The 25829-nt window shown below is 39.8% G+C and overlaps 2 protein-coding genes across 3 annotated transcripts in view; one reads left to right on the top strand and one right to left on the bottom strand.

The window, feature by feature from the left end:
- The window catches only part of LOC149185789 (dynein beta chain, ciliary protein), a 238775-nt gene that overhangs the window by 43158 nt on the left and 169788 nt on the right, over positions 1-25829 (bottom strand). The gene's annotated exons all lie outside the window — the stretch shown is intronic.
- Positions 23040-23977, top strand: LOC149185790 (uncharacterized). The gene is made up of 2 exons (XM_089410799.1): positions 23040-23167; positions 23292-23977. Exons 1-2 carry the CDS (start codon positions 23040-23042, stop codon positions 23785-23787), a joined length of 624 nt encoding a protein of 207 aa, XP_089266925.1. The 3' UTR covers positions 23788-23977.

Below are 25829 nucleotides of genomic sequence, written 5' to 3'. Positions count from 1 at the left end.
AAACATCATTGAAGGAAATTTTGTGGGCGTTCGGGGAAGTTCTCGGCTGAACCAGCCAACTCCCACAAGCAGTTTTTGCTGAGCCCAGTTGGATTTGATCCTGGGTCTATCATTCGGTTTATTTTTCTAAGTTTGCATGAGAGATTTTCTGAAGTTCTTCACAGTGACGATTTGGAATTTCTGTTCTTTAAAATGTTTTCCGTGCTTACTGCTGAATCTGGCTGTTAAGGGGCCAAATCTGTACATTAAAATAGTTGATCTAGGTTTTTTTCAAATTTTTGTTTTACACAGTTTTAATTAGGGTTTTGGTTTTTCTTGTATTTGCAGGTATAGGGTTTCTGGATCAGGAGAAATTGAGATTTTGAAGTCAGGTTATTGAGTTTCAGACATTGGCATAGCTTCCTTGGATCCATGCGTCCAGCCTTCATCCATTATGTAATAAAATATATATGCATTTATCTCCAAACCCTGGTAAAAAAAAATCGATTTTTATCAAAGACCCTCAGCGCAGCATCCTCTGTCTTAGGTTCTATTTTGATCTATCTGCGTGCATATAAATCTTCAAAGCCGTAAATCAGTTGACGGCTGGGTAAATTTTTTTTTTTTTCTTTTGGCGGCTCTTTAAAAGAAAAAAAAAAAAGACGAGGCCTCGAATGTCGTTTTTCTACTTGCGGTTAAACGCACCGCCGTCGAAGGTATCTGATCCGCAGGCATAAATCTCAGGTTAGCCTTCACGCAGTGTACACCAGGTTTCAATGTTGTTGCTTTCATCAGTAGTGATTCGGTTGCTGGAGATCTCACGCGTCAAAACGGCGGCGAATGTGTACGCAAGCATAACCTATGCAGTATTCAGGTAAGGTTTCAAACTGATTTATGTGTTTGCCCTCCGCCATTTCTTTCTACGGGCCAGCCTGCACTACGAAAATAGCATTCCGCCACTAGAACCTGTGCAAGACAGTAAATAAATACGGGCCGACTCATGTTTTTCACGCCTTGATATGCTTTAATCACTGGATCGGTTTGCATTCATTCACATTTTCGTTCCGGGCCAGTAAATCACAAGGGTATCAGTCAAAATCTTCATCGAAAATTCCAGGTGATCCGGCGGCTGAGGTAACATCGTTTCACGCCTTTTCCTTCAGGTATCGGGTTAAAGCCAGGATGCATTAGTTACGTTGAGCGTTCTTTTATTTATTTACTGTGATGTATGCGTCTAAGTTTCTTATGCGGTTTCCCTTATCTTCGTTTGCCCAGGTAGATGAATCATTTTTGATCTCAAGCTATAGCCATGGTCACGTTTTAGTTTTCTTTTCAATGTCTTGTTTTATGCACCGTAGTTTTAGCATAGATTGTAATTTAAATTAACATAGATTTTCATTTATTTTTAGTTTAGTTTAAATTTTCTTCATTTAGTTTATTTAGAATTTAGTCTTGTTTTATTTTGTTTGAAGCTTTTAAATAAAAAATAAAAATAAATTATTTTTTTTTTGTAAGTTTCTTGTTACTTTTAGATTTTGTTTTATAATACAAAAAAAAAAAAAAAATAAGAAAATTGGGTTTGGGTTAGATAGACTTTAAATTAGATTTTATTTTATTTTAGTTTTGTCCTTTAGACTTTAGATTTAGGATTTTAATATAATTTTAATTAGTTTTCATTTTGTTAGTTTTAATTTAATAAAAAGTCAAGAAAATGTTCTAGTTTTGTTAGAATAGATTTTAGATTTTAAATTTTTAGATTTTTATAATATAAAAAGATAAAAAAAGGAAAAAGGAAAAGGATTTTAGCCTTAGTTTTGTTTTCTTTAGTTTTAGATTAAGTTTTTTAGATTTCTTCTGTGACAAAAAAAAAAAAAAAAATAAATAAATAAATATAATTTGAAAAAAGTGTAAAAAAATTTTGTGGAAAATTCTCTTTATCAGATCCAGTCATTTTCGGGATTTGTCATATCTTTCATGCTGAATTTTTCAATTCGAGATACGAATACGATATCTGGTTAATGGTTTACGATTCGTGGTGGTTTAAAAGCATTCATCTTTTTTTTTTTAAATTTTCAATTGCCGGATATCGTTTTGGTCATGTGATTTCGTTGTTGACAAATGATTGCTGTTCACGGTTTATGTTTCCTTGTCATTTAACAAGTAATCATTTTAGTAACAATCTTTTAAGGCACTAGTCTGCTCAATTAATCAAATCATTTTAGTGCTTACCTTAAATCGTGTCTCGTGTCTCCCAACCAACTGTTTGGCAGTTGGTCTTCATTATCTCGCAGGGACTACCCCCCTTAGCCGCTGGAGACAGGCTTAAACGGAGGGATCGGGGATCAGAGTGACAACCCCTGGTCTGAGCGTTGTCGTGTCAATCCGCGCGACAATAGGTTCCTAAGTCCAAACTTAGGAAAATAAAAATATTGATGGGTATCAATATAAAACTAGGTGAGAAGGTTCTAAATTACATGGATCAAGCCAAATCTAATCTTAGTTGTTGATTAGAGATTGAATCTCGGCCGTTGAAGACTCAACAAAAAAAGTATAAGAGGAGGCTTGAGGGTCAGTTGGAGATACACCAAGATTGATTAGTCAGTTTGATTTTCTAGAGCAGGGTTTGCTGAGAGAAATCGAACAAGTGATCTGAGTTGCAGTGAGGGGCAATGAGTGCATAGCAAAGAGGCAGAGATAGTGTCGAAGGACCAACGCAGAGGCAGAGGAGGCTACGTAGAGCCAGCAGGAGCCACGCAGAGGGCCAGAGGGATTGCGTAGAGGCTACCAGGGCCTGTGTGAGTGACGCAGAGGGCCAGAGAGCCTGCGCAGAGCAGCATAAGGTTGACGCAGAGCCTCAGAGAGGCGTTGGAGAGTTTTCCATGGAGCAGATTTGTCGAATATCTGCTTTCGAAGAGAGGTATTACTACCAGATTGATTTCTCTGTCAGGTGAGCCAGTTTGGCACCCAATTGTACTCAAGAAAGTTGCTTAATAATAAAACCCTCAGAACTGCTGCACCGGTTTTCCCAAGTTGGGTTTTTCCGAGGACAATTGTCCAAAAATAACGGTGTCCCTTGTGTGTTTGTCTATTCTTTCAGTTGATGATCTGTAGATGGTTGAGACTGTACTTGTGTTTATTTTCAGTATTTATATGGTTAAATAACTTGTTAAGTAATTAAACAAGTAGGTGAAATAAACCAGATAGTGCAGGAAGAATTTCTAACGGGTTAGACTTAGAAATTTCAATAGTTTTAACATCCATTTGGTGTAGGCTCCATCCTTGCGAGACAGCAAGGGCTATGATCGAACGGATGGTGGTATATCAGGCAATTGGTGCAAATATCTCATCATAGTCTACTCCTTCCTTTTGAGAGAAGCCTCAAGCAACAAATCTGGCCTTGCACTTTTCAGCACTCCCATTTGCTCCATGTATGATTTTGTAGAGCCATTTTGAAGTGACCACTGACTTGTCCTTGGGTCTAGGAACCACATCCCAAACATCATTTTTCATGATCGACTCATATTCGTCGTTCATCGCATCCTTCCAAACTTGGTATTTCAAGACTTCTTCAAATGTACATGGCTCAGATTGTACAATGGTACTCATGGCAGCTAAGTACCCTTGGTACCTGTTCAGCTTCTTGCTTTCACGAAATGTCCCTCTTGGTGCAATATGTCTCTCAGCATCTTCAAGAGTATCTTTGAGCCATAATGGTCTTTTTCTTGAAATAGAGGGCTCACTAGGAGGTGGATCAATGGGATCCATCAAACCTTCCACATCGGGCATCAGGTCATCAGTCAGAGGTTCATCTTGCTTTCCTGCATCATCATCATTGTCCTTCCTAGGGATAGGAAGATCTCAGACTTTCCTAAGGGCGAAATCTTTATCGAAAGTGACATCATGACTTATTTCCACTTCTCTTTGACCCGACACATAGATTCTATATGCCTTTGAAGTTTCACTGTAGCCCACAAATGTTCCTTTCTTCCCAGATGCATCTAGCTTGTTTCTTTTCTCTTTTGGAACATGAAAATATATAGGACAACCAAAAATTCTAAAATGAGAAACATTAGGATTCTTACATTGAAAACTTCTTCGTGTGTCTTGAAGTGCAATGCTTCCCTTAGTGATTGCTTTCCCTCACTCTTTCTTGGGAATTGTCTTCACCTGAGCTCCGATACCATGTTAATTTTAGATAACAATGGTATGTTCTATGCTTTAACACAATTTACTTCAATGTTCTTTATCAGAGCAATGACAATTTCCAATTATTTCCAGTAGCAATCACATTAACTTAATCACATTGACAGTAAATGTAGATAGAACATAAAAACATGTGCAGAAGACAAGCCAAGACAAGAGGACACAAGATTTCGCGAATCCCAGGGAAAAACCCCAATGTGGGGAAAACCCTTTGATCAAATATTCTTATTATTATTCAATAGTTCAACAGAGAGAGAGAGTAGATAGATCAAATTTACTAACCCAATACACAGTCAAAACAACCCTGTCAAAATCAGCGGTCAACTGCAGCCCTATCCAAAAAGTCAACGCTGGTCAAATCAACAACAAAACTTCCTCGAAGAAACTCAGTCAATAGCAATCCAATTCGGCCTTCAAGAAAGGTCAAAGTCAACCCAAAACAGTCCACCCAGCCTCAGTGAAACTTCAGACAATGTTGCGGTCAACGCAAATCAAACTGCCCCAAATACCTCGGTTTTTGTGCCAGAGAATGTGGCCTCAAGAAATCAGAAATCTGCCCATAAAAACTCAGTCAAAGATGGTCAAACAACCCCTAGTCAACGCTGGTCTATTCTCTGAAATTTCGGCCTATGCTTGTCCATGAAATTTTCGTCCTTCTATGCCACGCGTGGGAGAGAGAGAGATGTTGCCCAAGTTGTACGAACCAATCAAGAGAAGAGAGAGAAGAATGGTGTGTGAGTGATGTCCAAATAAGGAGAGAGGTCACTCCTATTTATACAATTCGTTGAGGGTGAGGAGACACATCCATTGGACTTCTTGAGCCTACATTTGCCTGAGGCCGACCTTGACAATTTGTGCATTAGAGGGAATAAATTCAAAATTCCACTACTACTTGTCAAAATGGGATGATCTTTATATCAAAATTGGACCTCTCGAAAAGTCGAATCCAATGCAATAATCATCTCCATCATATGAGCTATCCCAAGGTGGAATTTGGCCCTAGTTGCCAATTTTAACAAAAAACCAGCGAGCAAAAATGGTGAAAGATGCCCCAAAATGCTTTGGAAATGTTAGAAGCCTTAATCCTTCGGGATTATGGAATTAGGTGTAGAGTTAGGTATAACATAACAAATAGTTGGTTGGGCCAACCGATAGCCCACATGTAGTTCACTAGATTTTCCATGTAATAAATATGTGACATTCTTTAATGAATAATAAATTGGAGCTTTTCGATCCTCAGCCTGACATGGTATCAAAGTTGAGTGCTCCTTTGCCCTTCTATTTTTGCTCTTGTTCTATCTACACCCTCTAAAGGGTTGAAGATTTCTAATATTTATACAATAACGTTCTTTTTGTCGTGTGATGATGATTAGAGACGATTCAATGATTGAAGCAAATTTCTCTTAGATTTGAATAGAACATGGAGGTTATTCGATGATTGAAGCAAATTTCCCCTAATTTGAATAGAATGTGGCCATGATTCGTTGCATTGTTGTAGCACCTGGAGAAAGCTTCGCGTTCTGAGCATGCCTCCTGTTATTCTTTTCCATTCTCTTTGGCTATCCACTTTTGTAGTTTCAACGCTCCCATATATTGTTTCAAAAGAAAATCCATGCACCAATGATAGGGAACGAAGAGTAACCCTGACGGATCTTAGCATGTTGATTTTTATGATAGATAATCATGTTAATTTGGAAGCTCAGTGAAAAATTCCAACCATGGGACGAGATTCCTCTTTTCAAGAGGACCAATTTTGATTATTGAAGCACTCAATTTGGACAAAGGAAAGTGTATCTTTCAATTAAGCCCCACATGTGCATATTTGATCAGGTCAGCCCAAAAGAGAAATTGGACACCCATGGAGGGCTATAAATACAAGTCAACTGACCCTCATTTGGACATCATCATTATGATCATTCTTTTTTCTTTGGATTTGGCTTGCACAAGTCTGTGATGGGTCACGGAGATTGATTCGTATGGGTCCGAGATTGCAGGGTCTGAAACTCGCACGTGCTTAGGGTTTCAATTTCCAGCCACAAGGATGACATAGGCAGATTCCAGTCACAACCGCAAGCATGTCAACTCATGCGTGTGGTTGGAGGGTTTAGGCCGCATGCACATTACTCTCTGCATGCGCTTGGAACCTATGGTTTGAATTTTATAGTTGACCACAGATTTTGTTAGTTGACCACAGAGTTCGATAGTTGACCGCAGACAGTGACAATTGACCGCAGGCTTCTGAAGCAAGTTTTTGATTATTAGCATTGTTGGGTTCATCTCATGAATGTTGTTTCGTTGATTTTGCTGGATAGGATTATGGTTGAAGATATGGATCATTGTACTCCCTTTTGCTGTCATTCAATGACAATCTAATGAAAATAAGAATTTGAAAGGGTTTTCCCCGTAGTGGGTTTTGCTTTAGTCTTCGACCAATCTTGGTGTCTCTATGTATGAATGTTTTTCTTCTATTGTTCCTTTATGTTTTGCTTCATTGATGATGATATTGTTCTTCCTATATGGTTGCATATGTTGTTGAATAATGATATGATGCTTTGGGGTGAATTTAATATGTAAAAGAAAAAAATGCAATTATCAAAGTAAAGAACAATATAGCCCTCAAAAAATTTAACATGGTATCAGAGTTGGGCTGAAGAAAAGTCATTGCAGATCACCCCTATGAAGACATTATTGATGGAAGCAAGAGAATATGGAGGAGACCTAAAAGAAGGCTAGGGTTTGAAGGAAACCCAAGGCAATCTGGTTATTAGGGTTTGATGGATATTATGAGGTTAGGGTGTGGAAGAAACCCTGGATTATAATTTGAGATACGCAATCTAGAAACCCTAGCATGATCCTTGTGAAGATGTTTTAGCACTTGTGATAGGGATGTAGCCCTAGATGGGATAGTCTCAATTAGGCCTAGTTGCTGATGGAGTTGGTTGCAATATTGAAGGAAACAATGTTACATGGACAATGGATAGTAATGACTCTTGAAGGTTGGTTCAAGAGTGAGATGATCACCTCTCAATGAAGACAAGTACTCTTTCAATTTATGTTACTTCTTTATGTCTTTACTTTCTTTTAGATTTATTGATCAATTCATTGATTATACTTCCTACATGTATATTTGAGTATTTGGATACTTCTAACCTCCTGATGAGATGTGACAAATGGATCCATTTTTTTTAGAATCATCCAAGGTGTGGGAAAGATAGCTAGTGCAGAAAGAGAAGACCTAGTGCTAGAAAAGGAAAGAGGCACCTAATGAAAAATTGACAAAGTACTCCAGCAGCGAATGTCAAAGTGCACAGGTATCTGAATACTACAATGTATGTATGGTGTATTGTTTCAATGTTATGTTTCAGCTGCAATATTGGATGGCAAGGTAAGCTCTAAGGTATGATGGGAATTTCACCTTCATAAATTTTGATTTATGGCACATGTGATATCTTGGTGCACTTGATATTTGACAAGTATCTTACATTTTAGACATGAGGGATTTCTTGATATAATGAAGCAAGCTAGATACATTGTTTTTGATATACGGTGACTTGATAATATTGTTAATTCTTGTGATAAGCATGGTAACCTTAATGATAAAAAGTGTAACAAAAAGATTGATGCTCAAGATCTTCTTGTTCACCTTGGTTAGGCTTTGATAAGCTTAGTAAATTGGACAAAGTGATAAATCTGGATGCCCTGACTTGATGATTGAGTAATATGATAAAGAAGCGATGTAGTGATTAGGATCCTTGAAGTATGATGATACACCTTTCAGCTGCCCTAATCATATGACTCTAACCTTTGATGAAAGTTTGATGACATATTCATATGTGAAGATGAAATATGCTAACATATTATGACCATGATGAATATATGTTTTAGGACCTATACAGTTTGATTTTATGATCTAACAGCTTTGTTGATGCATGACAGTATTATAGACAGGTTGATGACTTGAATGATGATAGCTGAAGGGGCTACTCATTAAGACGGAGAAACTCTCCATAAGATTCATACCCCGATTATCATTTGCATTAAATGTATAGAAGATTCTTTATTGTTGAAATTAGATTTTTGGACATAAATAGACAAATATCTAATGTTGTTGGTCTGCAACAAGTTCTGGTCTGAGAAGAGAGGGTTTCTCTTAGTCTAAGCCTCTCAACCGCACGAAATAAGGCTTAATAGTGTGGTTATAGGCCTCCCAACCACACAGAAGAAGGCCTATGGGTGTGATTGTGCTTGTAGATTATATTATCACTTAGAAAAAACCCCGACTGTAGAGGGAAAAAACTAAGGTAACCTCTAACAGCTTTAGATTGAAAGTTGACCCTTCAATCTGGAGAGGGATCTGTCCTTAATGTCACTTTAATGGTAGGTTTATAAACTCATTGACCATATTTACTTGATGAGATGAGATTGGTTTGGAAAGAAGAGAACAAGGACCATTGGGCATGGAGTCTAGTGTAAAGGCTGCTAACCACAAGATACATAAACAATTTAACAAAGGCAAGATAGCTTATGGTTTTTTAGACAATTCATCAGCTAGATAGGATAGGAGAAACTAGAAAATAAATATCAAAAAACAGAGCCAGAAGAATTTTGCTAATGATATTTAAGTTGAACAACATAGAAGTAATTTGGAAGATCTAAATCTAAGCTTTTAGAAAGAATTCAAATACAATCACTTTTTTCCAAACACTGAAGACTTATTGATCAAAATTATGGCTTAAAAGAAAAACACACAGTAGAAACACTGACTGAAAACCACCCACACATGAATCCTAGTAAATTTGCACATGTAAACCCACTGATAATGGATTATATTGATATCAGAGCTAACTACACAATACTTCTTCTTCAAAAAATTCCCAACCCAACCTTCTTACAAAATCACAATCTTTATAGATTACTTACAAAACTATAACCATGTTTTTAGCAAAAACTTAATTACAAAGTCTTAAAATAAATGAGCAAACATCTAATTTAAACCAAATACATTACATCGTTCCATCATAAAACAAAAGAAATAATATTTTGTATTTGAAGATCATGTTGTTGCTAGAGTCATGGCTAAAGCTAAGGATTCCCAAGTCGAATTTGATGAGGTGGCTCTCCAACTAAAAGTTGATTAGGTTTTTTTCTAAAAATAGAAAAAAATAATACTGGCACCTAAAAATTAGGCTTCAAAGATCCATTTGAATCTCTCAAACCGTGACACCTGTGTAAAAACTGAGAGAGGTTTTTGTTAATGGGTCCGCTTGTTTTCAAAAATTCGTTTCCAGCTGTTTGAACACTGCGCCCGAAGTTGTTGCTTTTTACAGGAAAAAACAAAATAAACAAACTTTTTGCTGACATTTGATTTGTCAGCGCCACCGTTTCAACTTTTCTGAACCAGCGCTGACAGTTAATTTGTCAGCGCACCTGAATTTTTTGTGAAAAATTAAGACCACTGAACCCTTTACTCTAGAAATGGATCGTGATAACAGCTGGCTCCAAAGGGGATGTTTTCCTCCTTGTGAGGCAGCAAAGAACTCGTTGCTCTAGTGCCTAATCCATTGCGATGATCCCAAAACTCTGCAATGCAACCTGCAAACTATGACCCACTCTTCTAACTAAGACCAATCCTCAACTGAAACTGAACCAAAACAACTGAAAACCAAAACTGTTGAAAGGATGCTCTGACTATTGAGCTTATTCAGATTGTTGTCTACATTAAGATGTTGAGATATCTGCCAATTCAAGTGATACAAAATTTCCAGTGCAACCATGAAATGAGGAGGCTACTCATAGGAATTTTGCTTACACCCCGCGTAAGCAGACTGAAAAATGAAAAAGATGGCAACTCAAACCTTGATTTGAATCCAAACACTATACTTATGAACAAAACATACTCCAACTTCTCTAATAATTGTAATAGTCTGGCAAAAGGATCTTTGAAAATATGAAAAATTACCCTGTCTTGATGAGCAGCAAAAGGGGAAAAACCAGTTTCATCTCTAACTGCTGGGTGTTCTCGTTCAATGTTTTCAGTCCTGAGATCCTTCTCATATAGATCAGAAACATCACAAGTTGATCCTTCATGTGATTGAACAAAAATATTATCTAGATCTTTGAAACTTTCCAAATCTATCATTTCAAAGGATGTAAAATCATGGATAGATTTGGTGCCATCCGAAGGGTCTAAAACATCATGCTCTTCTTCAGTATTTCCTTGTAACTCTAGGTAGCTATCCTCATAAATGGTTTCACTGCTTAGATTTTTCACACATGCAATTTCAAAAGTCTGATTTTCACCAATTTCTTCATGGGACAAAATCTCAGAAAATGAATGAGCTGAAAATCAATTTGAATGATTCTCCTCATACTTTTGATTGCATAAAGATTGACCAGGTTGCTGCAAACTTTTATCAATATAATGGGATGTAACACGATTGTCAATATTAAGATGCAAATTTGTTTCATCTTCAAGCAAGGAAGAAGCTAATGTTTGTTGGGAATGATCCTGAGTACCAAGGCAACTAGTCTCTACTAGTTCTTCCTGATGAGAAGACAGTTCAAGAAAGGCTTCTTCGATTTCATCATCCATTATATCTTCATCATCAATATCAATTCCCATGTGTTGAAAAATATTGTCAAAATTTCCACAAAAATATTCAACTAGCACTATAGAAGGGTATCTTTCTTTATAGTTCATACAAAAGGTTGAATAGAAATCTTCAAGGGAATATAGACTAGCAGATGGCAATTCTTCATACCAAGATCATGCATTTTCTTCTAAGGTAGCCATAAACATCTTCATCAAACAATCCTCATGAAATTCAACCCCTAGCCTATGTATGTGCATATGAAATTTAATTAGATGCAAAACAACATCATCTCCTTCTTGATCTTTAAATCTTGGCAAATATGTTTGCCAATCTATATGAGGCAAATGATTTGGAAAACCATGGATATGAGAACGATTCATAGGAGCATACCTTGCAGATTGAGAATCCATCTTAATCCAATGGAGTCATCAAAAAGGTTTTTAAGCTTTCGAGTCTTTGGGCAGTGGAATAACCATGAAAATTTTGAGCTCTAGATTTTTCAGACACTGAAGTCCCTCGGTGAAATTTGCAAAGCTCCTTTGTGTCTGATCGTTTCTCACCATCAACAATCAAATCTGATTCTTTGTCATTCTACCCAGGGATGATTTGACATCAAACTTCGCCTCCCTAGCAACGACACCAAAATGTTATCACTTAGAGAAAACCTTGGCTGTAGAGGGAAATAAATAAGGTAGCCTCTAACCGCTTTAGATTGAAAGTTGGCCCTTCACTCTAGAGAGGGATCTCTCCTTAAACTCTACCACTTATTGTCACTTTAGCAGTAGGTTTATAAGCTCATTGGCCAAATTTACTTGATGAGATGAGATTGGTTTGGAAGGAAGAGAACAAGGACCATTGGGCATGGAGTCTGGTGTGAAGGCTGCTAACCACAGGATACATAAACAATTTAACAAGGGAAGATAGCTTATGGTTTTTTAGACAATTCATCAGTTAGATATGATAGGAGAAAGTACAAAATAAATATCAAAAAACAGAGCCAGAAGAATTTTGCTAATGATATTTAAGCTGAACAACATAGAAGTAATTTGGAAAATTTAAATTTGAGCTTTTAGAAAGAATTCGAATTCAATCACTTTTTTCCAAACACTAAAAACTTATTGATCAAAGTTATGGCTTAGAAGAAAAATACATAGTAGAAACATTGATTGAAAACCACCCACACATGAATCTTAAAAATTTTGCAAATGTAAACCTGTTTATCACAGATTATATTAAAATCAGAGTTCAACACACAATACTTTTCCTCAAAAAATTCCCACCCCAACCTTCCTAGAAAATCGCAGTCTTTATAGATTACTTACAAAACTACAACCGAGTTTTCAACAAAAATTTAATTACAAAGTCTTAAAATAAATGAGTATCTAATTTAAACCAAATACATTAAATCGTTCCATCGTAAAAAAAAAAGAAATAATATTATGTATCTGAAGATCATGTTGTTGTTGGAGTCACGGCTAAAGCTAAGGATCACCAAGTCGAATTCGATGAGGTGGCTCTCCAACCAAAAGTTGATTAGGCATTATTTTAAAAATAGAAAAAATTAATTCTGGTGAATTCCTGAAATAGGCTTCAAAGATCCATTCGAAACTCTCAAACCGTGACACCTATGTAAAAACTGAGAGAAATTTTGTTAATAGGTCCATTCCCAACAAAAACCTCTCTTAGTTTTCAAAAATTTGTTTCCAGTTGTTCGAAAACCGCACCCGAAGTTACTGCCTTTTACAGGAAAAAACAGAGTAAAACAGAGTTTTTGCTGACATTTGATTTGTCAACGCCACTGTTTCAAAATTTTTGCACCAGCACTAACAAATTAATTGTCAGCGCACCTAATTTTTTTGTGAAAAATTAAGACCATTGAACCCTTTAATATAAAACTAGATTATGATAACAGGTTACAAAACTAAAGCTTTATGCATGAAATCAGGAGTGCACAAGAGTATGACAATCCTACAAATATGGAGCAGACAATAGAATGTTCAATGTGCAGGAAGTTTGAATATTTTACTATAGAGAATGTGAATGTGTTAACTAAACTTGTGTTTGCAGGGGACCGGAATATGCATATTAGTATGTTGTTTTGAATTGAACATTGAAGTTAGTATAGATGAGCAATTTTTGGAGTTTTGACATGATGCTTAACAGTTCATAGATATGTTTTGGGTTATGGAATGATTGAACTCACTATGATAACAAATTAGGGTTTTGATTTGATAACTGTTGATTTTCCTTGATGACAATGCTATGTGGGCACATTGACTTTCAGTGATTAATGTTGGCATTGATTCTATATTGACTTCATTGGATTAGGCACATTGGTGTTTGCATTGATAGTTACCTGGTGAATCCAGGAAGATGTGCCAATCCTAACCTCTACTTCAAAAGTGGTCCAAGGTATCTAGTGAGCCCTGGTATTGCACCAAGAATGTTGCAACTCCCAAGAGCTCCTCAACTCAAATTATCAACCCAGGGTTCGTACAAACTTCGAGGTGACAGTGCTATATGCACAGTAGATAGGATTCCATTCATGCCACCCTCAGTTATGACATTAGATCAAAAGTGCTCAGAGACCATTCCTCCTACTGAATTAGAATGAAAGCTTGCTAATAAAGGTACAATTGGAAATTACTTCTAGATATGAAAGTGGAAATGCCATTGACTCAACTTTTAAATGCTAACTAATCAATTCATGAAAGGACAAAGGCTAATCTACTTGCAGAAAGAAAGCTATTTTATCTTGCATAATTCATCAAACTACCAAATCTACTTGCAGAAAGGAAACTAATTTATCTTGCATAATTCATCAAACTACCAATCAGAATTGCATGTACCATCTACCTAGTTCACACTTTCTTGTAAATCAGTAACCTACTTGCATCATACTTGTGATAAAGAAACTAACTCTACTTTGTTTTTGCAGTGAAGAAAAGGAAGGGTTAGAGTGGCCTAAGAGCTTCCCCTGATCACAAAATCACAGTTGGGGGCCATTATTCATCTAGAATAAGTCAAAGTTGCAGTGGGGATCAAATTGATGAAGGAAAGTGATGCTACAGGTTTGCTACAGGAAGGCCTGTAATGCTACAGAAGAGCATCTGAGTGGCTTTTGAAGGCGAAAATGGTGCCTTGAGGGTACGAAGAGGTGGATGGAAGTGGAAGCAAATGAAGGGAGGTTTGTTTGAGCCCCTAGCCAAGCTCAGGACCTCTCAGAGGCCTATCTTGCACTAGGATGAGTGCTCTCGGTGTACTAGGCAAAATGACTTATAAAACAGGGTTTTGGGACAGAATTTGGAGGTGGAAAGAGAAGATGAAGGAGCTCAAGATGGAAGTGGTAAAGGTGCCCTTCCCTGTAAATCAACACAACCCTACAATCAATCACATGCATGCATCCATTTATCATTAACAAAATGAAATAACTTATGATGGAAAAGATGAGTTGAATTTAAATAACATCTAATTTATGCCATAACATTGATCTAATCACTAAACTGACTTCTAAGCTACAGAAAGCAAATGTAAAACAGGACAACTAACACTAATCTAATTCCAAGAAATCATAAACACAATATTTTGGACTGTGGTTGTGAATCCTTCCACTCATTCTCCCACAAGAGAGGTGATATAGAGGCTGCAACCACAGGTTTTTATAGATTAATCTACACTGAAATGCAAGAACTATGAACTGCTTGGAATCAAGAAGAAACATAAGTACAAAAAGAGGGACCAAAGCCTCTGGGTTGGGCCCAAACCCAAGGGTCTCAGCCCTCTGAAACTAACTCAGATGCAGCTTAAAATCCAACTTCTCATTATCAAAAAGTGCAAGTCTAATACATCACATAAAATTTTAAAGTAACAATGTCAAGCTTCAAGTTCAATAGCTACACCTAGCTGAATAAAAACATTGAATCCTAATGAGCTCTTCTTCTAGTTTATTTAAACAAAAGGGCAGCGGAAGCAGCTCCCTTGAAAGTAGGAGTGATTCCCTCCTTGATCTAAAAAATGGTGGATCTTGTCCCTCTTGGTCTTCACTTGGACTAGGAGTCACTCGACTGCCAATGAATTCAAACTGGTGAGAGAGGATATTGTGATCCCAAGCCGAGTTTAGGGAGTTAAGGAGGTGGAAAATCCCCCTAGATTCTCTTCTAGTTGTCTCCATCAAGCCCTTGCATAGTAATAGTGTTAAAATTGGCAACTAGGGCCAAAATCCATGTGGGTCATCTTATTTATGGCAACTAATATTTTTCTTGGATTTCTCTCATCGAGAGGTGTAGGATTGATCTAAAGATCATCTGATTCCGACAAGTATTCATGGAGATATGAATTTATTTGTGTTATGGGACAATTCGTCAAGGTCGGCCAACAACCAAATTGCTCCCACTTGTGCCCAACGTTTTTAGTGTAAATAGAGGTGCCTTGAAGGTCATTTGTACACACACTTCTTGTGATCTCTTCCTCTACACTTGTCTTGGGTTTTGGTGGGAGGAGAGATCCTAAGAAGACAATGCTGCCCTAATGGAGATGATGCCCTAAAACAAAGTCATGAAGATGCCCTAAACGCAAGTCTAGAAGAGACCTAAAATGCTGATCTATGAGGCCCTAAATCAGCTGTCACAATGTGCCATAGCAGCAGACTTATGATAAGATCTATGGTGCATAAAGAGCTTTGTTTGGCCACAAAAGGAAGGAGGCCAGCGAAGGTGAAGGAAGGCATAGTTTATGCCTCCATCTAGACTGTTTGGGAGCCGAGTTACTACAAGCAGGAGGTCGAGGTCATGGTGGGAAATTCTGGGCAGAAATAAGAGAAACCTCACATGTGAATAGGTCGAGTTTCCTTGGGTAATCACAAGTAGGAAGGGAGGCTTGTTTTGGAGGCTGAGATCAGCATTACACCCTCCAAAACAAGGCCGCATATTCTTGTAGCAGCAGCGAAGGAAAGGGAGCCTTGTTGAGGGTTTCTAAAGTGTTTTTGTAGGCAGAATGATGCCCTAGACATGGCCGAGAAAGTGTAGTAGGCAGCCACATTGAAGGAGGACAAACCTAGGTGGTTTGTGGAGCAACTTGTGCATGGAATGATGGGTATTCTCTCTGGTTGATGAGCTGCAGATTTAAGAGGACTATTGTAGTTGGAAGAAGGGTTGAACGAGACTGTTTGGATGCCCTAACCCGTGATCTAATGCTATAAAACTATGCACAAGTTCCAGGTACGTATTTGATATGTTGTTGCCTATGTGTGAGGGTTGGTAAGACTGTCTTGATGGCCTAACCAATCCATCATGAAGGCTGCCCAATCTGTTGCAGCAAATAGAGACCCTAAATTGTGAACTAATGCAGTACATGATGAGATATGACAACGTTGCTATAAGGTGCAGCATGATGTTGAATACTGCTACATAAGATGGGCATCATGATGAAGAGTAGTGGAGCATGTTGTTGATTTGGGGTAGCAACGGATGTGCTCTAGCCACGAAATTTGGTGGAGAGGTAGGGGCACATGAGATCTCCAATACCTAGAAAGGGTTTGGGCAGATTCTAAACAGTTTGAGAAATATTAAAATAATTATTATTTTTAATGGAGTCCCTAAGTCTAAACTTAGGGAAATTAAAATATTAATGTGGATTAATATAAAACTGTGTTAGAATGGTCCAAAAGACATGGACCAAGCCACATCTAATCTTAGCTGTTGATTAGGGACTTAATCTCAGCCATTGATATGTCAACGAGAAAAGTATAAGAGGAGGCTTGAGGGTCACTTGAAGAGCACACCAGAGTGATCAGTCATTCTATTCTCTAAAGCGGGGTTTGCTAAGAGAGACAGAATCAGTGATCGGAGTTGCAGCTGAGGGGCATTGAGTATAGAGAGACATAGAGGCAGAGATAGTGTTGGGAGAGCAGCGCAGTAGCCGGGGAGAGTGTCACAGTAGCAGCTAGAGCTCACGCAGGGCCACGCAGAGGTAGTCGGGAGCTGCGCAGAGCCTCAGAGAGGCCAGCATTGCTAATGCAGAGGGCCAGAGGGCTGACGCAGGGCCTCCTAAGGCTGACACAGACCCATCCGGGGCGACGCAGGGCCGACGCTGGGCAGAGAGGGGCTGACGCAGTCCAGGAAGGCTAACGGTAGGGTTTCTGGGGCAGATTGTAGCTAAGGAGCTGCTGCAAGGATTATCTGGGGTTTCAGCCTGGAAATTTGTCTCAAACTAAGAGGTAGTACTGCCAAGGAAATTCTCTGTTGGGAAATTCCTTCAGTTGTTGATCTGTAATATGTTGAGTATGCACTAGTGTTTATTTTCAGTATTTACATTGTAAATAACTTGTTAAGTAACTGAACAAGTAGGTAGGAATAAATCAAATAAAGTGCATGGAGGGTTTCTAACTAAGTAGACTTAGAAACTTCAACATGGTATCAAAACATGATTGCAGATCACAGGAGGACTGAGGACATCAGCCAAGCGGAACAATAGCAGCAGAAAACAATTGTCCCAAGGTGACAGAAGTTGTTTCTAGCAGAGAAACAACAAGGGAAGGGTGACGCAGTGCCTGCGTCATTAAGGGTCAGCTAAGAAGAGGCAGCGCAGAAAGCAAAAGGAGCCTCACGCAGAAGCTAGGAGGGCTGATGCAGTTGGCTGAAAAGGCCGGCTTGTTGGTGCCGGGATTGCGCAGAGCCTAAGAGCTCCCACCTTCAGGTTGCTAGGATTTAGAAGGTTGTGGGAATATTGCAGAGTGGAGCTGGTGAGGAACTGTAGTCAGAACAGTACCTGACAGAGGAAGGCCAGGAGGAGGGAGTTGCTACTGAGAGTTTCTAGCCGAGAAACCCGGATCAGTGGTGCGGTTGCACAGAGTCCAGACGATCAGAGTAAGGGGCATCTCGACATCAGCAGGAGGTTTTCCAGGAGGGAAATCAAGACTCAGATGGAGTCAGATTGAGAACTTCCAGGAGGGAAGTAGAAGAGCATCATGGCACTACACGGAGTAAGAGACCAGGATAGACTGGACGGAGCGTTGAACTTCGCAGTCTAGAAGGCCAAAATCTTATCTGTACCTGAAAAAAATCGTGTCAAGAACTTCGCCTTAAAGGTTATAGTTATCCCAGTCGACCCCAATGATAACAAGTACGAGGAGGCAATGGCGAGGGCCAAGAGCATCATCCTTGACGGGGTCAAGGACCATGTAGTACCACACATTGCCGAGAAGGAAACAACGTATGAGATGTGGGAGGCCCTCAAGAAATTGTACCAGCATACTTATGTGCAGAGAAGAATGTTACTAGAGAATCAGTTGAGGTCGTATCAGATGAAGAAGGGAGAACCGATTGACACCTTCCTTGGAGGACTGAACGAGATCCGAGATTAGTTGACTGCTATAGAAGCCACACCAAATCAGGAACTGATGGTGAGGACGGCCTTGAATGCAGTCTCAGAAGACTGGGAGGTATTTGTCAAGAGTATACTAGGCAAAGGGAAACTTCCACCTTGGGATGAGATGTGGGCTGCTCTTCGCCAAGAAGAGATCAGACGGCAGTCGAAGACGGGTAGCAGCAGCAAGGGGATCAAAGTCAAGCAGGAGGAGGAAGATGTTGCCTTAGCATCTAAGGGAAAGCAGGAGAAGCGGAAGAAGAAGGATCTCTCCAAGATCAAGTGCTTCCACTGTGGGGAGTTGGGTCATTATGCGACCCAGTGTCCAAGGAAGAAGAGTAAGGGAGAGTCTTCTGAGACTAAGGCAGCGCCAGCAAGGGCAGAGAAGGAAGTGTTGACAGATGATGACTATGCCATGAGTGCACACGCACCACTTGAGCGAAAGTGGGGAGACATCGAGTTGTAGTCAGGCGAACTACAGGCGATGAGGGGCAGGATCTTCGAGGTACCCAGCCTCTTGGATTAGACCTTGCTACGGGAGCCCCGAAGAGGAGTAGCAAGACTGGCTGATGTGGGTATAGAAGGATGCAGATGGAGCAACAGAGAGAGCTACAGTGCAGAAGTCCCAGGACAGCACGAGGCTAGCAAGCTGCAGTAGTGCGAGAGGCACGGGAGTGTTGCACCAGTGCAGGATGGCACAGAGAGGTGTGCAACGGTGCGAGATGCAGGGAGATTTTGCAGCAGCGCAGAGGTCAGAGAGGGAGCACTTGTCAGTGGCAGAGGGAGCTTCAGCATCAGGAGGGTCTCTAGCCCAACAGAGAGGTTAGAGTTTAGAGATCAATTACTTACTTCTCAGTCACTGAGTTGCAATGCAGCAGTGGGCAGCACAATGCAGCATGATGAGAGGAGTTGCAGTGCGGATGTAGTGTTGGGAGCAAGGACCAGCAGTAACACGGATGCAGAGAGAGTTGTCGTACAGATGCAGCAGTGGCAGTGGCAGAATCATGGGCAGCAGAACAGGATACAGTAGTGCAGAGGATGGTCAGCATAGGTACCGATGTCGGATGATCAGAGTAATACTCAGTGAGGAGTATTGCTAGAGCACAGTCCTCGCTAAGAGGGAGTGTTGATTTGGGGTAGCATTGGATGTGCTCTAGCCACGAAATTTGGTGGAGAGGTAGGGGCACATGAGATCTCCAATACCTAGAAAGGATTTGAGCAGATTCTAAACAGTTTGAGAAATATTAAAATAATTAATGTTTTTAATGGAGTCCCTAAGTCTAAACTTAGGAAAATTAAAATATTAATGTGGATTAATATAAAACTATGTTAGAATGGTCCAAAAGACATGGATCAAGCCAAATCTAATCTTAGTCGTTGATTAGGGACTTAATCTCGGCCGTTGATATGTCAATGAGAAAAGTATAAGAGGAGGCTTGAGGGTCACTTGGAGAGCACACCAAAGTGATCAGTCATTCTATTCTCTAGAGCGGGGTTTGCTGAGAGAGATAGAATCAGTGATCAGAATTGCAGCTGAGGGGCATTGAGTACAGAGAGACAGAGAGGCAAAGATAGTGCTGGGAGAGTAGCACGATAACCGAGGAGAGTGACGCAGTAGCAACCAGAGCTCATGTAGGGCCACGCAGAGGTAGTCGGGAGTTGTGCAGAGCCTCAGATAGGCCAGCATTGCTAACGCAGAGGGCCAGAGAGCTGACGCAGGGCCTCCTAGGCCTGACGCAAACCCATCTAGGGTGACGCAGGGCCAGTGCTGGGCAGAGAGGGGCTGACGCAGTCCAGGAAGGCTGATGTTGGGGTTTCTAGGGCAGATTGTAGCTGAGGAGCTGCCAGAAGGATTATCCGGGGTTTTAGCCAGGAAATTTGTCTCAAACTGAGAGGTATTACTGCCAAGGAAATTCTCTATTGGGTAGGCCAGTTTCGGCACCCAGATTGTACTCTGATATTGCTTAATAAGAAAACCATCAGATAGCTGCACCTGTTTTCCCACATTGGGTTTTCCCGGGGACATTGGTCCAAAAATAACAGTGTCATTTGGTGTGATTGTTTCTGTTTCCTTCATTTGTTGATTTGTAATATGTTGAGCACGCACTAGTGTTTATTTTTAGTATTTACATTGTAAATAACTTGTTCAGTAACTGAACAAGTAGGTAGGAATAAATCAGATAAAGTGCATGGAGGGTCTCTAACTAAGTAGACTTAGAAACTTCAACACATGTTGTGTGCAACACTTGGTTACAAAGTGTAGCACTATGGTAATAAATGCTACAATGACATGCAGCATGATGGGCACAATGAGGTATAGCATGATGCAGAGCAGGTAGGTGCAGCATGATGATAAGGTGCAGCAGTATGATGTGTGCAGCATAGTAATGAGGTCCAACATGAAGATTGGGTGCAGCGCAGTGAGGTGCAACCAGTGTTGCACACATCGCGATAAAATCGCGATAAAATCGGAAAATCGCGATTTTTTTAAATTGCCGATTCAAAGCGCGATTTTTATCCAAAAAATCGCCGCTTTTTTTTTATAGCGATTTTTATCGAAAAAATCGCGATTTTTTCGCATTAAATCGCGAGGGGCGCGGGCAGCGGGGTTTTATATGGAAAAAACGAAATTTTTTTTGTTCATTCAGCAGTCCGCCGCGGAGGAGAAGGAGGAGAAGGAGAGGAAGTGAGGGAGAGGGTTGCCGTCCGTTGTGGGAGCGAATCGAAGCGATTTTAGGAGGAATCCAAGCCAAGATCGCCAATTTGTCCATAAACCAGGTATGTAGATTAATTTTTTTTTGTTTTGGTTCTATAAAAACTTTGTTTTTCATTGTTTTTAAAGAATTTTTGGAAATTTTTCATTGATTTGGGATGGGTTATTTGTTATGACTATGAGAACCAATTTTTGATTTTTATTTTCTCATTTTCTTTAAACATTGTTTATTTTTTTTTATTTTTCATTGTTTTTTGGCATTTGGTTGGGTAACTTGGGTTTAGAAATTGGGATTTTGGAAATAATTAGCTTGTAATTTTGCAAATGCTAAATTGTAATTTGTATTTACTATTATCATTTATGTAATCCTAAATTCCTATTTCCTAATCCTTATTTTTCCATAGGTTTGCAAATTCAAAATTCAAAAACAAACATGCCAAGGAAATTGGATCCTTTCTGGGAATATGGTGACCCTAAAACTCCAAATGATAGACAAAACTTGTATTGCAAGTTGTGTGGAAAGGAAATATTCGGGGGGGCCCTGTCTAAAGACAAATGCTGAAATTATCCAAAAAGCCATGAGAGCATTGGGAGAATTAGAGCACACTAGAGACGCCAAAGAAGAACTCAAAAGGCAACTAAAAAGGTCAGTTGAAGGAAGTGGGCCAAGTGGCACAGGTTCTACTGCAGCGTCAGTCAATCCGGTAGCTGCATCATCATATTTTGTTCCTCGAACCACACCTGGTTCACAACCAACTATTGGTTCAATGCTAAAAAGAACTGAAAAAGAAAAAGCTGACAAGTTGATGACAAAATTTCTCCTCTGGAGTGATATTCCTTTCAGCATTATAAGGAATAATCCATTTTTCCAACCTACTCTTGATGCTGTTGCCAGTGTTGGCCCGGGGTACAAACTCCCTTCTCTTCATGATTTCAGAGGCCGGCTTCTTCAAGATGAAAAGCGTGACTGCACCCAAAGATTGGAGGATTTTAGGGCATCATGGGCACAAACAGGATGCACTGTTATGTCAGATGGTTGGACTGACCAAAAGGGGAGAACCCTTATAAACTTCTTGGTTAGTTGTCCCTTGGGGACTATGTTTATCAAATCTGTTGATGCAACTCATCAAATCAAAGATGCAAAAAATTTATGTGATTTGCTGGATGTGTTTATTTTGGAGGTGGGTGCAGAAAATGTTGTCCAAGTCATAACAGACAATGCTGCAAATTATGTTGCTGCTGGTAGAATGCTTATGGACAGGCATCCTACTTTATTTTGGACACCTTGTGCTGCCCATTGTATTGATTTGATGTTAGAGGACATTGGGAAAATTCCCTTTGTCAAAGAGGTTGTTGACTCATCAAAAAGCATCACAAAATTTATTTACAATCACACATCTGTGCTTAGCTTGATGAGAAAATGCACCAACAACAAAGAGTTGGTGCGCCCCGCCATTACACGGTTTGCGACGAGTTTCATATCTCTTCAATCCCTCTTGAATTCTATGTGGGATTTGAAGAGAATGTTTCTTTCAGAGGAGTGGCGTGCTTCGACAATGAGCCGCAAACCAGAAGGAGAGGCCGTCTGCAGACTAGTTTCATACCAGGAGGACTTCTGGGCGGGAGTGCAGGAGGTGTGCGCTATTACAGAGCCTTTGGTAAAGGTTCTTCGGTTGGTTGATGGTGAGAAGCCCGCAATGGGCTATTTGTATGAAGCCATGGATAGGGCCAAAGAAGCCATTCGGTCCTACTATGATGACAAGGGAGATGATGGGTTCCAGAGACAACTCCTTCTATGGAACGTCATTGATGAGCGATGGAACAACACACTCCATCGTCCCATTCATGCTGCTGGCCTTTTCCTGAACCCTGCATTTTCTTATGCATGTGGGTTTAATTTTGATGTTGAGGTCGTGGAAGGATTATTAACCTGTGTCCAGAAGATGGTGAGAACTTCAGAAGAACGTATGGAGGCCTCTAGACAAATTGAGCAATATAAGTTGTCAGCGGGCACATTTGGCTTTGAGATGGCTGTCATTGATAGGACGGTTAAAATGCCAGGTATTTTTTAGTTTGTAGTATGTACTTTGTAACTTTGTTTCAAATTTCATTGTTTCTTCAAATTCCATTTTTTTCTTATGTTTATTTAAAATTTTCTTTGTAATTTTGTTGTAGACGCATGGTGGAAGATGTATGGGGGCAGAGTACCCCTTTTGCAAAATCTTGCCGTGCGGATCCTCAGCCAAACATGCAGCTCCTCGGGATGTGAGCGCAATTGGAGTGTATTTGAAAAAATACACAACAAGAAGCGCAATAGGTTAACACTTAAACATTTAAAATATTGCAAATTTCCAAATAAATTTTTGAATTCATTAAAGTTTTAAACAATATTTTTTTTATAATATTAATTATTAATTTATTATTTCATGAACTTTGTACAGGTTGGAGTCCCATAGACTTAATGACATGGTCTATGTCTACTACAATCTTCGATTGTGGGTGAAACAACTAGAGAAGACACCTGATACGGAAGCCATCTCATTGGATGGGATTGACACCACTGCTGAATGGAGGGTTGAGACCGAGAGGCCTCTCATGGATCCCACTGAGGATTGGTTAGTGCAGGAGGAGGGGGAGGAGGAGGGGGAGGAGGAGGAGGAGGAGGAGCAGGAGCAGGAGCAGGAGGAGGAGGAGTTGGAGGAGCAGGAGGAGGAGGTGACACCGCCTACCCGGGCTACCCGGGCTACCACTACCACCAGTAGAGGACGTGGTCTCCGTCCACCTCAGCCTCCTGTAGCTGCTACTACTAGTTCTTCAGCTTCTAGAGCACGTCAGACTCCACTGCCATTTCCACCACCACAGGCACCAGCTTCTACATCTAGAGGGAAAGAGAAAGCTGTGCCATATTCTCGCAAGAGGGGCAGAGGAAATCAATAGGATTAGACTTTCATTTTATTGTATATGACATTATGACATGATGAGATACATTATCATATTTTTTGTTGATATTTTGAGGCTGAGTTGGACTTGGGACTCAGGACTTACTATTCAGGACATGATTCAATGTTATGTGTGATTTTAGCGCTAGAAATGATATTGAACATCTTATATATTAGTTTTTTTATCATATTTATGTGTCAATGTATTTATTTTATGTTGTAGATGGTTTAGATATTAAAAAAATTGAAAAAAATTGAAAAAAAATGAATATTTTTGTGCCAAACGATTTTTTCCCGCTTTTTTCCGATTTTTTCCCGATTTTAACGATTTTTTCCGCTTTTTTCCCGGCGCCGATTAAATCCCGATCGCGATGTGTGCAACATTGGGTGCAACACATTGAAGTGCAGCATGGTGATGGAGTCACCTTGGATCAGCGGAAGTAGTTTGCCTTCACCTAAGCTCAGATCAACTACCTCATATGCCATCTTCCTAGAGAAGATCTCTGCTCTTATTTAGATAAGTCAAAAGGTTGACTTCTGATGTATATGTACTATCTCTCTCTGTTGAACTATTGAAGAACATATAAGAAGAATTGATCAAGGGTTTCCCCGCATTCGGGTTTGTCCCTGGCTGGCACCACATCTTGTGTCCTCTTGTCTTGGCTTGTCTTCTGCGATTTAAGTTTATGTTCTATTTGCATTTTACTATCAAGCTAAATGTGATTGCTAATCTGGAATTGATATTGAGCTAATATGGAAAATTGAATTAAATTTCCTATCAGCATAGAACATACCCAAATTAACATGTTATCAGAGCTGAGGTGAAGACAAAGCCCAAGCAAGAGGGAAAGAGCAATCACCGAAGACAGTTGGAAAGGACAAAAGACTCAATGGGTTGCTTATGCCTCTTCAAATTCACCAAGGGTGAAGTCGAAGCAGAGAATAATACCCGAGAGTGGCGTAGCGGAAGCATCTTATGGCCTATCTAAAGATCACTTTAATGGGAAGTCCGGATCTAAGGGTGGAAGGAAAGGCAGATACCTTACTTGCAATAAGTTTGGCCATTATGCGAAGGAGTGTCCGAATGGTAGGGACACATCACTTGATGATGATAACAATCATTCCAGGGACATCTTCAATGATCGGAGGAATGACAGGTAATGCAGGTCATCAAGGAAATGGCCGACTCTTCAAAGAAAGCAAGGAACTCCAGGTATGAAGAATCAAATGTTGTTTCTGATAAGCTAAAGAAGTATTACCTTATATTGGCCCTCTCCACTACTTCTCCTCCAGACTCTTTGGGAATATGGCTTATTGATAGTACTGCTTCAAGGCACTTCATCGGATAGAAGGAAGCTCTCTCTATTTGGTAGAGATGGAAACAATCATGGGGATTACAATTGGATTCAATCCCACCTATCCCGGAAAGGGTGTAGGGAATGTTACCCCTCAATTGAATGAGGGTAACACGATTCATTTACAAGAAGTTCTTTATGTACATGATCTCAAGAAGAACCTAGTGTCCATTCCGACAATGGAAGTCAAAGGTTTCAAGGTGGCATTCATCAATAGAAAAGTACGTGTTTGAAAATGGAATTTTCAAAGATGCTCTTATTCTTGGGTTCAGGGTTGGCAACTTGTATCAAGTTGCAGGAAATCCATTGGGGACCATGTCAAGTTAACACATCTCTTCTATAGCACCGAAGGTCTACGTATTATGGGGCCCTACGAGATGTGAGTCAAATGGTGATAGGGATGCCTGAATTCAAGAAGAGCATGAAGGTACACGTCCGAGATGTACCGAAAGAAAATCTTACAAGGGGACCATTCCCCACATGTAGCAAGTCCACAGGTTTGGAACAATCCGAGGGATTTGAGATTCATGATCAAGAATCTCATGTATGCAGGTTGAAGAAAGCTCTCTATGATTTAGAGCTAACACCCCAAACTTGATATGAGAGGATTGATAGCTATCTGATGAAGCTGAGATTCACTAGGAGTGAAGTCGATCCAAACCATTGCTTGAAGGTTGTGGATGAT

This window comes from Pinus tabuliformis, chromosome 3_1 (assembly GCF_031772625.1).
Source record: "Pinus tabuliformis cultivar Carrire ecotype Pingquan chromosome 3_1, CPIR1, whole genome shotgun sequence".
In the NCBI taxonomy this organism is placed as follows: Eukaryota; Viridiplantae; Streptophyta; class Pinopsida; order Pinales; family Pinaceae; genus Pinus; species Pinus tabuliformis.
Note: the sequence above shows the minus strand (reverse complement) of the source record. Positions and strands in the feature narration are given on the sequence as shown.